Source organism: Impatiens glandulifera, chromosome 1, assembly GCF_907164915.1.
Source record: "Impatiens glandulifera chromosome 1, dImpGla2.1, whole genome shotgun sequence".
NCBI classification, from domain to species: Eukaryota; Viridiplantae; Streptophyta; class Magnoliopsida; order Ericales; family Balsaminaceae; genus Impatiens; species Impatiens glandulifera.
The window spans coordinates 152,227,834-152,241,030 of NC_061862.1; the positions used below are offsets into that span (position 1 = coordinate 152,227,834).

Genomic DNA, 13,197 nt, shown 5'->3' on the forward strand with positions numbered 1-13,197 from the left:
TTATAGCTATAATACTTCGATGTCTGCTTCGACATTGTTCATATTGATCATGTTATACTGTGTTTATTGTTAGCGCTTGATCATGTACTGTGTTTATTGTTAGCGCAATAAGCAAAATTGCATTTTCGTCTGCGAAAAATGCATCATCGCAAACGAATAATGCATTTTCGCCTGTGAGGCCATTTAACTTTTTTAACATTGTTTTACTTGGCTAATCTTGCAGAGATTGTTGGTTAAGTATGAGTCTTTGATTTCGTTGATCTGTTTTGTGGGTTTATTTGTATACCTGTTTGTGACCCCATCAAAGTCTGGTGGTGCTAAAAGAAGCAAAAAAAAGTGCTATAAAATCAGTTGTTCTCCTTTGTTTAGGACTTTGAGATGAAATCCATTTTTCTGATAAGTTAAAGCGCGGTTACTCTTTTAGATCTTTTTTTTTCTGTTTGTGTTGTGTTTAGACATTTTGTATGTGTTTTGGTTAAAACTTTTGTTACAACTAGTTACTAAAGAAACACAATTTTACTCATTTTTTGTTGTTATAACTTACATGATTATGATTACTTTTTTTCGTCATTAGAGTTTTATTTCTAGCACAATTTTACAATCAAATGTATTGAGGTGCTTTGAGCAATTATTGATTGAGATATAATTATGCAACCAACCATAAACCATTAAATGCCTATTTCTTAGAACAATTTAGTTTGAAATGGTGTTGTTTCAAATTAACTTATGTAATGGTTAATGTAAAAATAACTTAATCAATTGAACCAATCAGATTTAAAACAATCATATTTTCCGAACTAAAACAAGGATTATAATAAAATGGAACATTGAGACATCTATTTCCAAACTAAATACATTCACATTTTACATACAAATATACATTTTTTCTCTAACTCTCTCAAGAATCTAAAACAACAATTACATTTCACATCTCTGTTTCCAAGCTAAATTCATTCACATTTCACATCTTTGTTTCTCTAACTCTTTTAGAAATCTGAAACAACAATTACATTACAATTTATACAAAACAGCAAAAAGATAAACAAATCAAGTTTATAGAACTATATACCTGCAATTGGAAGCAATGGCAGCAAAACCATCAGTTGTGAACCCCTCACAGCTAACTAAAATCAAGGTCTTCAAATTTATAAAAACTCTCATCAATCCAGTTTGCAAATAATGGGACAAGTCTAGTTAGTCTACTTCAAAGATTTAAATTGCATTTTCTCAGCCCAAAAAAAAAAAATTCTTTCGCAGACGAAAAATGCATTTGTTACCTAAAAAAATGCAATTGTCGCCTATGAAAAATCTACGAAAAAAATGCATTTTTCGTAGGCGAAAATGCATTTTTGTTTGCTGCGCTAACAATAAACACAGTATAACATGATTAATATGAACAATGTCGAAGCAGACGTCAAAGTATTATAACTATAACAATATAAACTTTACCCATCGACGGGATGCTACAATCGAGGCAGAAGAAGGGGACACATCGACGACATTTGCTTGGACGTCTCGGCGTCGAGGGCTCGGAATTCGGGGAATGAAGGAAGAGGGGTGGTTTAGTGGCCGTAGAGAAGAGAGGAATGAAGGGGGAAGGAAGAGGAAGGGGAAAGAAGAGAAGGGAAAAGGGAATTTTTATTTGAGGGGTATACATATTTTTTACCAAGATCAAAATGTTATATTATCAAATTTCTCATTTATACTACCCATAAAAAAGAAAAAAAAGAAAGAAATCCCTTTAATTTTATTATGACCCTGAGTCCAGACATCATGAGAACCATTCACTATTTCTCACTGTTCATAGTGCTCTTACATGAAAATGTGTGTTTTGTCACTTAACATGTATAAGAAATATGAATATAGATTTCTTTTTCCTGCCTCAATAAATATATTTGTTCTTCTTTCAAAATAAACAATTTCTAGCTTACTTGATGTCTAGATTGTCAATAGTTAGTTAATATCATCTACAAAATGTATAAAAATATTTTTGAAAAAACAGACCAACCCGACATTAAACCCTAAACCGATGGATGAACCAAACAATATCAATTGATATAAAAGAGATGATAATAGTAATTAATATTAAAGCATAATAATTATGCACTACCTCCACTCTCTAATAATATTACAAACAAACCAATTCAGGAACAGTTAAGAGTCTTAAGAAAATTTGGAACAAATTCACCATTGAATGAAGTTCCATTGGTTTTAACTGAGAGAACTACATCTCAAATGGAGTAAATTTTCTCTTTCTTTTTTGGGTCAGTCAGTATGGGTTATACCGGCTCCGGCTACCTCGCCCACTGTCACCGCCACCACCGCCGCCTCCACTTCCTCTTTTCCCACCACCACTCGAACTTCCTCCTCCCCCGCTGCTCCTACCTCCTCCACTTCTATACTGAGGCGGTGGTGTTCTTGGCTGAGCTCCTTGTTGCCTACATTGAATAATAATTCCCAATATAATAAAAGAAACTGGAACAAAAGATCTTTTACTTCAAACCCGTAATTTGGAATCTCTGGAGAAAGGTAAACTTACAAGACATATCCAATCCTTCCATCTGGCAAAAGCATAGGCACCATCGCCATACCAGCAGGAGAAGGTCCCCCTCGAAATAACAATTGCTGCATCACCAAGAGAAACCCAAAAAAATCAAAATCAGAAAGTTGCATCTTACAAACTATATACATATATATATGTTTAAGATCAATCAGTTACTTGTCCATAACCAGCACCAGCCCCATAACCGGCGGCGGCTCCATAGCCGGCAGCAGCACCATAGCCAGGATGTCCAGAGCCATAAGCACCACCACCTCCAACCAACGGATAATGAAGCCGAGGTGGTTGATAGGTTGGAAGAAGAGCTGGTTTATGAGAATTGGACGAAGTCCCCCCTCCTCCTGAAGACTTCTGATCAGCCTGTGGTTTAGCAAGAGAGCACTCCAATACTTGTCCTGTTCAAACAAATTAATTGTCTTAAAACACCCAGAATCCCCTTCTTCACTAAAATGATTCTACAAATTCTTACCATCAATTTGATATTTCTCGGTGTTCTTTAGTGCCTTCATTGCGCTCGATCTATCGGCAAAGTGTACAAAGCCGTACCTGCTTCTTTCCTGACCTGCTTTAGCAGGTGGAAGAACCACCTTTGAAATCTTCCCATGACGTTCAAATAGATCCCTTAGTTGCTCTTGAGTTATGTTTTTTGGCAAATTCTTCACATAAACAGCTTTAACCTATGTATATATATAAACTTAATTATGATCTAGAAAAAATCTTTATACCAAACAGAAAAAAAAAAGATGGGACAACAGCATCAGACAGTCAACTATATAAACTAAAGCGATATACTATTGCAGTGCTGACAAGGGAAGTTGAAATTATTACCAAACTGAACCAAGACCAAAATATGAGCACACCTGTGAAGAGGGCGAAGATTCTGCATTTTTGGGGTCAGCCCAGCTTACAGTTGGAACATTATCATCAAGCTTAAACTCTGGTGTAGACATTTTCTCTCTTGAATACGCAGCACAAGCATGATTATAATACTCAATGAACGCAAATCCTCGATTACGATTAGAATTCTGAGGATCCTGAAATACAATGAAAGACAGGCAAACGAGATCCATCAGATAGTGCCTTCAAAAGAGACCTTTTGTGTATACTGTATAGGAATCTAAACAACCTTCAGCAACTCCACAGTTTCAACTCCGGGGCCTATCGAGTTCACAAGCTTCTTCATGTCTTTCTCTCCCCAGCTTCTTGGGATATTACCAATGAATAACTTGTACTTTGCCTGAGATGTTGAGCATTTGACCTTCTTGCCCTATTCATTTGTATAACAGATAAAGCTTTAATAATAAACAAAAATAATAATGACATCAATCTGTAAAAGGGTGTGACATACCGCTAATGAAGGTTTTTTTTTCAACTTCAGTTCGGTATTGTTAAGCTGTTTAATGGCCTTCGATGCAAGTTCCTTTGTTCTAAAGGTGACGAAGGCATAACCTTTGCTTTCACTTGAGTCTCTCCCTCTCATTATTCTCACCTGTTGTTAACATATTGTCTATTACGTGTTTAGTCGAATATAAGAGAATGTAGTATAAGGAGAAAATCTCTCACCTCAGTCACTTCACTAACAGAGCTGCAAAATTCCTTGAGATCCTCTTCGGTTGTGTCATTCGGGATGCCACCCAAGTAGACCTCAGATCCATGGGGTGGAAGTGCAAGAAGCTCTGCATGTTTTTGTTTCTCATCCACCTCTACTTCGGCATCTTTCATATTGTCATTGTGATCAGCGTCAATCTCCTCATCTTCCTCCTCAACTTCCTCTTCTTCTTCTTCTTCCTCCACTTCCTCTTCTTCAACTTCTTCCTCTTCTTCCTCTATCTCTTCAACTTCTTCCTCTTCTTCCTCAACTTCTTCATATTCAATTTCCTCTTCTACCGTCTCCTCAAGATCAACATGCTCTTCAGAATCAACGGGCTTTTCACTCTCATCCGGCTTCCCAGAATCATCCGACGACGCAGCTGTAGAATTTGATCTGGTCCTCGGCATCTTATATATCTAACGAATCGATCTTGCACGGCAACTATGATAGAAGCATAGATACCAGGAGCATTTGGAGAAGGAAGAATGATATCCAACATGGATAGAAAAAACGAAAGGGAAAAAGGAGTTTGAAAAGTGAGAACAGTGACTGAATCTGTGCCCAATCAGATATAGGCTTCCAAGGAGATGCAGAATGAATAAAGGGTGATATCATAACAATTAATAGAAACAGTCAAAGAGCAACTAAGTGATCAACAAGAGGATCAACATGTGCAAAATCATCGAAGCAAACGACTTGCCACGAGGCTGGACAATTACATTCAAAAATAAGAAGGGTTTGAGAAAGTGAAGTGTATGGGGTGAGAAAAAGATACACAAGGAACTACTACATGCAGAGATATTCCAAGAAAAGCAACAACAAAAGAAAGCAAATGTCTCCATATTCCTGCCCAAACCCAAAGCAATTCCAGTTTCAGAACATATAATGTTCCAAATTAATGATAACACTTCCCAATCCAATTAATGAACAGGAATTGATTGATTCAATCGTACGTATCTTATGGGTTTCTAGTATGAATGAACCCTAAGGTAAAAAGAGATTGAAATCACAGCAAATACAGAAAACGAATTCCTGTACAATCCAATTGATAAACTACAAAACCCATATCTATATTACAGAGAAAGAGAGAAACCAACCTGAGGCGAGAGAAGCGGTAGAGATTCTTTGCAGTCGGTAACGAAAAATCGATTCTTTTTCTTGCCCTAGCTGCTGCTGCTACTTCTGTTTATGCACGATATAGAAAAGCAAATCCGGTTTTTTTTTCAGACCGCTCTCGGTTTAACCATCTGACCACTTTATGAGAAACTATATTATATTTCTTTAAATTTTAACTTTTTATCCAAAAAAAAAAAAAAAAAGTAATATTTTATCACAATATTTAACATTGATAAAATAAAATTAATTTTTATTTTATTTTTTATTTTACATTTTATTTAATAAAAAATGTATTTCTTTTTAATTGTGTTACAATTTCTTTTAAACATTTTTTTGTCTAATGTATTTTTTTAATTGTTTAATTAAAGTATTTTACTTAAAAAAAATTATGTTTTGTTTTTATATTTATTTTACTGTTAGTGCGTGAGTTGTGTCGGTGCTGAGTGTACAATTTATATAGGGTACAAATTATATATAAGAATTAAAAAAATTGTCTATAATTTATAATTTTGTATTTATGGTAAATAATATAAGAATAAAATGATATTTTTATCTTTTTATTTAATTACAATAAAAATATGAATTTCATTTTTTTTATATAATGAATATTTTATTATTATTCTCTTTATTTATTTATTTATTATTGTACTATTATTATTTAGTATTATAATTATTATATTTAATAATTAATATAATTTTAATTATAATATAAAATTAGTTATAATATAAACTGTAAATTATATTAATTTAAATTAAATATTATTAATAATTATAATAAAATAAATAAAAAACTTTTATTTATAATCTAATTAAAGTATAGAAAATAATAATAATTAATAAAATTATCATTATAAAAATAAATATATAATTTTTAATTATAATATTGAATTATTTTAAAAAATATATATTATATATAATAATAATAAAAACTATATAAAATATATTATATAATATTAATATTAATAAAGGGTATAAAAATTAAAAACAAAGAAAAATATTCTACTTATAACCCTAGCTATAATTTTATACCAATATAAGTGTTAATAATACTAAAAATCTAAAAAATATCATATTCAAATATTGTTGGTATAAAAAACAAATAACTTATTTTAGGACTATATCAAACTGAACCAACATCGATCTGAATGATGGTGATCATGATTAAAAATGTTAAAATTTACATAATTTAGTTGCAATTTTAAGTTGATATTAAATATACAAAAGTAAAAGCAAAAATTGTGATAACCGATTTATATATATATATATTAAAATTGTTGTTATTTTTTTTAAAGTAGATTATATATATATTTGTTTTATTTATAAATAACTTTTTGAAAATAAATAAATAGATTGATTGAGTTTATTTTATGACTGAACATACCAATAAAAAATGATTCAAACGTTGATACCTTAATTTTCCTCAATATTAAAGGTAAAAGATTTGATTCTTACTATAATGTCTTAATTAATTTAAAGTGGACTAAAAAAAAGTGTGTTAATTATTTTTTAAAAATAAACTAATAATATGAGAAGGAACCATGTAATCTCAAAAAAACCTTAATAATTTCTCTCCAAAATCTTTCTAAATTCTTTAAACGTTCTAAGAATGTTTACATTAGACTAATAAGTTTCTTTCCAAACAACATAATTTATTGATTAGATTCAAGATTTACATATACAAAAATTCACAACAAAAACACAAATCAATAAAACCCCACAAACAAACAAAAATCATCAACAATAGAAAAGATGGTTAGCTTAAATTTAAATAAGTGTCTTCAATCCTACTAACAAAACCAAAACCAGAAATAAACCAAGTTATAAAAAAAAAAAATTATACAAAACCAACATTTCACACAAAATGTTTTTTTTCATAAGATTCACAACTAATGAATCATCATGATCATCGCCAGGCTTCAAGAACCCTAAGATCTGTTCTTGAACTACTTAAACGATCAACCAAATTCATTTCCCTTTTTCGATCATCTCTGTTCTTATTATTACAACATCCTTTCTTCTGATTCATATTACTCGATTGAATTCCCTTATTGTTGTTTGTTTTTCTCCTTTGATTTATCATCATCTTACTTGAAGAACATAAACTCCCAATTTCATCAACTCCAATCTTCTTTATAGGTGAGTTTTCGTGTATTCCCTCATCTTCATCGCAACCAGCCGCCGGTTTTAGCGGCGATTGTTCATCGGAGGACGGTGGCTCCGTGTCATAAACAACAACAATAGATTCCAATTCCAATTTCTCTCGATCTTTAAGATTCTTGGTAATAAGAATCTTTAGAAAATTCATCACTTGTACAACATATACCAATGCCGTCATTGGATCATCCATCTAGTTTAATTCAATTAATCAAACAAAACATTTCATTAAATCAATTTGATAAATGGTCCAATTTTCGAACTTGAGTCGTTTATATAAAACGAGCTTGAGAACTTTGAATTTGTATGAGTATCAAACTATCACATTTAGTCATGGAACTTTGAATTTGTATTATATGAGTATCAAATTATCACATTTAGTCCTATAAGATTATTCGAAATCGAAAGTATTTATTAATATTTACATTTTATAAATAAAATTATTATTTAAAAAACACATTTGCAATTCTTTATGTTTTGTAAGGCTTTCAAATTAAATTTGACAATTTAGAATCAAATTAATGGAATGTTATTTACATTATGTTGTTTTGAAAGTTTTATGAAAAATTAAGACAAAATTAATATCTTTTTAAAAAAAAAAAATATTAGTTAGATTAGACATTTTTTTCACCCAAACTAGTTTTTGACAAATTAAAATATCTATAAATCTAAAAAAACACACGTTTGAAAAAACAATTTCAAATTTTGATTTAAATAAATATCATTTATAAAATGATAAATTAATTAGAAAAACTTCTTTATTTTTGTAAGATTTCAAACTAAATTTGAAAATTTAGAATAAAAATGGTGAGAAAGAAATCGAATTATGTTGTTTCAAAATTTTATAAAAAATAAATACAAAATTTATCTTTTTTTGATTTTTTATAAAGATTTATTTGAATATATATTTTTCTTGTCACCCAAATCAGTTTTGACAAATTAAAATATCTGTAAATTTGAAAAAATTACTATAAACCCTAAACTTAAAACCGATTGAAAAAATAATTTTAAATTTTAATTTAAATAAATATCATTTCATTTTTAAACATCTAAAATTAATTAAGAAAAAAAATAATATGTTGAAATAAAAAATAGATATTTTTCCAATTTTGAAAACCTAATAGACTTAACATTGTGATAGATCCAAATCATTTATGATACATTTCAAAATTGAATAGTTACCAAATTTAATACTACAATGAAAATAACAATTTAACTAGAAACAAATAAATAAATGACTTACTTGGGTCATGTTTGGAGCAAAAACAGTAGCAATATTCCTAGGATTCATTTTATTCAAATGTTCCATCTCAGCAACATCCGCCATTAAATTAACAGTCCAATTTAAAAGAGAACCTTCCATCGCCGGCAGCCGTTTAACAAGATTCAAACAATCATCTTCCGATCTCGCTTCCATTATCTCTTCCGGCGATATCGAATCCAATAAACCCTCAGGCAATTCTCTAAACCAAGCCTTAATCAAACCAGCTAAACAATGAATATCAACATCATCAGGTATAATCCCTCTATTCAATTCTTCACGAACATCTTCTTCTTCTCCATTTTCCGGGTTTATTCGAAAAATCCCCTCTGTCTGTAACCCACCTTGTAAGTATAAACGTCTCTGCATCATTAGTAGAATCGTGGGCACAATGTTCCCTCTTGAATCAAACGATAGTTGCATTGAATCAGTTGACACTCCAAATACACTCGCACTGTAATTAATGTAAATTGAATATTGAGTTAACTAAAAGATGAAGATCTCAAGATGATGAAGAAAAAACAGACCTGGCACTGGGAGGTCTTGATGGGATTTCGGGTACAAATTCAGAAGGAAGACCAAGAAAACCATTGAATCGATCAAAAGTGACATGAGCTACATGTCTAACGTTAGTGGGTAATCCAATCTCCATTGAAGATGGGATTTTGGAGAGATGTTGAACAGTTTCGACAGTTTTACAGGATTTTCTAAAGAGGGTAATGAAAAGGGCTAATAGAGACAGTTGTTGTTGTTCTGATTCAGCAGCTACAGGATATGATGAATGGGTATTTAAGATGCCATTGATGGAGCTTGAAGATGAAGATAAGTAGTAGTGATTTGGGGAATGAAAGAAAATTTCTGTCATGGTTTGTTTGGGATTAAAGATAATGAAAGATGAGGAAAAGAAGTTCTCTTTTTGGAGATGGTAGCTAGATGATTAATGAATGGAATGGAGTTGAGTTGAAGGTAAGGAAAGAAAGAGTATGGTGAGAGGTAAACATCATTCCAACTTTATCTTCTTCATTTATGAGTCATCAATGGTGTTTTATATTTACAGAAGAGAGAGAGAAGAAGAAGAAAGGGTTTAGGAAAGAGAATTTCTTACCGTTTCGGTTGGGAAGTGGAGTAGAATGGAGGGTTATTTGATGTGTATTATTATTGTTCACTTAAAATAAGTTATTTGTCTAATGTAGATTATTTGAAAATAAACTAATATGAGACAAAAGATCACAAAACATGGATTGAAACTAGGGATTAAAATTTAAATTAGCCTCAGTGGTCCTAAGTTCTAACTTACCCGATTTGTGTATCTATACCCTGAATTCAGATTTGTAAATTATAAATTAAGAGTGGTATGATCTGGGTTTTATTTAATTCTAAATAAAAAATTATTTGATTTAATTTTTTAAAAATAAATTTATTGACCCTTCTATCTTTGAATAAATTAAATGGAAAGTATTTTAATAAAAAAATATCTCGGTAAAGTGAAAAAATAATTTAATTTTAAATAAAAATCTAAAAAAACCTAAAATCCAATATATTAGTTATATCCTAATTATTTTTTGGTGGATTATATAGGTCGAGAAAAATCGTCAACTTTTCGTTTAATGTGTATCATTAATAATACTATTATTACGATATTTTTTTGTAATTCGTTCAGGAAAGTCAGTAGAATCTGTTAATCGTGTTTTCGAAAATTTACAAGCTCGATAACTTATTAATTACCGTTTTTTCTTATACTTTTTTTAAATATTTTAATGTTATGTTTTATCGTTGTGTTTAAATGTTTTTTTTTATATTTTGAATGTACATGGACCTTTAAAAATTAAAATAAAAACTTACTAAATTATTTTTTATTAAAAAAAATTCAACCATGATCACACATTTTCATCTTCTCTATTTCATAACTCATATCACTCTTTCATAAATCAAAATACAAAAATATTCAACATTTACAAACAAATAAAAAAATATATTTTATTACTATATATTTATACTTTTTTAAGTTTTTTTTATTAATACATATATTTTGATAATTAACCCAACTCAATGTTATTATAATAATTTAGGTTTATTATAAGCCTAAGTTTTGAGAAATGGAGATGTTTTTACTTTTCTTTGGATATTAAATTATTTTGGAACTTCTTAAAGAGCAAAATAAAACTTATCAAATCCCGATGCATATGACCGTTGAGAGGGAACAGTGTATGTGTGTTTTGTGGGAAGACAAAAGTACATAAAAAAAAAAAAAAAAAAGTGCAAGAATCTTCATTCTTGGGGGAATATTGTTGCAACTTTTTACTACCCATTTTTTCTCTATATTTTGTCTAGACTGTAAAGGATTCCCATCTTCTAATTTCAAATTAATAAAGCCACCCTCCATATTTTATGGTGCCATCATTTATCTAATTAATAGAAACAAATAATACAAAAGGCTATAAATTTAATATTAAGGCATTGTTCTTTAAAGGTTTTAATTTGAATCTTTACAAAAAAAAAAAAAAAAAATCAATTTTCTAATTCATCACTTATCACCGATCACATTACTTATTTCATTAACAAAAATACTAAAATACCATTTATTTTAAATTATTATTTTTTATTTCATATATATATATTAATACATTTTAAGTCTTTTTATAAAAAATAAACATTACCTGCTCAGAATTATCACCCATCATTTAATTTTTTTCTCTCTTAATTTTTAAAAAAACCCACAACCGAACAAGGCCTAACAAGTAGTGAGTTGCATTAACGAACTAATCCTAAAACTTATAAAATACGCTCTTAACTAACAAATAAACATTATACTTAAAAAAGAGAAAAACAATAATGACGCCTCCTTAATTGCATTGAAAACAATTGACAAATACAAACTTTAACTAAAGATCAACATAAATGAATGATTAAAAATAACAATCATTTTGTTACACCTAAAAAATCACCCAATGAATATTCTCTACCTACTTAAATAGTTAAGTGTTTTTGTGAATTATATGTTTAACCCTTGTGACCACATTTTTATCATTCTTATAGCCTAGCGATAATAAGAGGTGAATATCCTCAGTCTCCTGAGTTCGAGCCTGACAAACGACAAGTTCTGTGCCTTATTAAATGGTTAAGTGTTTGCAGATTATATGCTTAACCTTTAGGCCTATATTTTTTTTTTCAAATCTAATGGAGAATGCATAAGTAGTATTTAATAAAATAAAAATAAGAAGAAAAACATAATTTCATTTTCAATTGGGTGTTTGGTCTAGTGGTATGATTCTCGCTTCGGGTGCGAGAGGTCGTGAGTTCGATTCTCGCAACACCCCTTATTATTTATTTTTATTTTTTTCATAATTCACACCCACTAATGGCCCAGCCCTTTATGCATCGCCAATATAAACCCATATTTAATTGGGCCTAGGCCCATTTATGGACCGCTAATATAGACTCATATTTATTTTCTTCCACATTTTCCTGGGCTGGCCCATTTAACACTGAAAAAAACAAAAAAACACAGAGATTTCAAATCCTCCATTAAAGCTCTCTCCTTCTTCTACCTCTCACTCTCTCTCTTTCTCTCTCTTCTTACTGTTTCATCGATTCGATCATGAGCAGGTCAGGTCAGCCTCCGGATCTCAAAAAGTAATCTCTCTCTCTTTAGCTCTCTCTTTATCCTTTTGATTACTCTCTTCTTTAGCTAATCGCCGGTGTAATTTTTCTCCGTTTTGGTCACAGATACATGGACAAGCAGCTACAAAGTATGTTTTCCTTCTTTCATCACGATCTTATGTATTAGACTGTTCATTTACCTGTTTAATTCGACTATATATGATATTGATTGAATTGAACCTTCACTATTTTGCTTTACTTAGGGTTTTATATGTTGCAGTACTTGTAAAATGTTGAATTTCTAGAATGTCTTTTTATAATTCCTTTTCTAGTGAGTAGTGGTGATCTATTAAAAGTGTTTTGGAGTTTTCAAGAACATTAAATGTGTGAAATTCTCATGATAATGAAACTGAAGTGGTTAATTTGGAACTATGTAGTGTTTATAACAATTAGTTTAAAGTTAACTGAAGATTATTATGATGAATGCAGTCAAGTTAAATGCAAACAGGATGGTGGTTGGAACACTACGAGGTTTTGATCAGTTTATGAATCTTGTTATTGACAATACTGTGGAGGTGAATGGGAATGAGAAGAATGATATAGGAATGGTGGTGGGTTTTTCTAACTGTTTGATCATGAAGAAGTTCATTTTGACAACATTGTTTTTGATCTAGATTAGTTTGATGTTTTTGCAGGTGATTAGGGGAAACAGTGTGGTTACTGTCGAGGCACTTGAACCGGTAAATAGAGCATAACCGCAGTTGGTTTTGGTGGTGACTGGTGAGATGTTTATAAAACTGTATGTTTGCTATCTTGTATTTGTTGAAAACTAATTGAATGAATGCTGCAATCAACTCTTAAATGTTTCTAGATTCAATGAAGGATGAAGGGTGGGTAGCCTTTTAATTTGATCCT

General features: G+C 30.4%; 3 protein-coding genes and 1 non-coding gene across 5 annotated transcripts; 2 read left to right on the plus strand and 2 right to left on the minus strand.

The window, feature by feature from the left end:
- Positions 1–2,034: 2,034 nt before the first annotated feature.
- On the minus strand, positions 2,035–5,382 carry LOC124920191 (heterogeneous nuclear ribonucleoprotein Q). Of its 2 annotated transcripts, none has more exons than XM_047460625.1 (9): positions 5,249–5,382; positions 4,124–4,592; positions 3,909–4,049; positions 3,687–3,827; positions 3,421–3,594; positions 3,030–3,237; positions 2,720–2,955; positions 2,540–2,625; positions 2,035–2,438 (listed from the first exon to the last, which is right to left on the minus strand). In XM_047460625.1, exons 2-9 carry the CDS (start codon positions 4,556–4,558, stop codon positions 2,270–2,272), a joined length of 1,590 nt encoding a protein of 529 aa, XP_047316581.1. In that variant the 5' UTR covers positions 4,559–4,592; positions 5,249–5,382; the 3' UTR covers positions 2,035–2,269. The 2 variants fall into 2 exon arrangements, with proteins under 2 accessions (XP_047316581.1, XP_047316580.1); XM_047460624.1 differs by having other exon boundaries at positions 4,124–4,997; positions 5,249–5,356.
- A 1,621-nt stretch (positions 5,383–7,003) lies between these two features.
- On the minus strand, positions 7,004–9,779 carry LOC124920192 (rho GTPase-activating protein 5-like). Its single transcript, XM_047460626.1, has 3 exons — positions 9,210–9,779; positions 8,665–9,136; positions 7,004–7,614 (listed from the first exon to the last, which is right to left on the minus strand). The coding sequence occupies exons 1-3, from the start codon at positions 9,545–9,547 to the stop codon at positions 7,171–7,173; spliced, it is 1,254 nt and encodes a 417-aa protein (XP_047316582.1). The 5' UTR covers positions 9,548–9,779; the 3' UTR covers positions 7,004–7,170.
- Positions 9,780–11,927: 2,148 nt separating this feature from the next.
- Positions 11,928–11,999, plus strand: TRNAP-CGG. The gene has a single exon. It is a non-coding gene; the product is annotated as a tRNA-Pro (tRNA).
- A 178-nt stretch (positions 12,000–12,177) lies between these two features.
- Positions 12,178–13,197, plus strand: LOC124915627 (probable small nuclear ribonucleoprotein G). Its single transcript, XM_047456386.1, has 4 exons — positions 12,178–12,315; positions 12,409–12,431; positions 12,772–12,893; positions 12,978–13,197. The coding sequence occupies exons 1-4, from the start codon at positions 12,281–12,283 to the stop codon at positions 13,035–13,037; spliced, it is 240 nt and encodes a 79-aa protein (XP_047312342.1). The 5' UTR covers positions 12,178–12,280; the 3' UTR covers positions 13,038–13,197.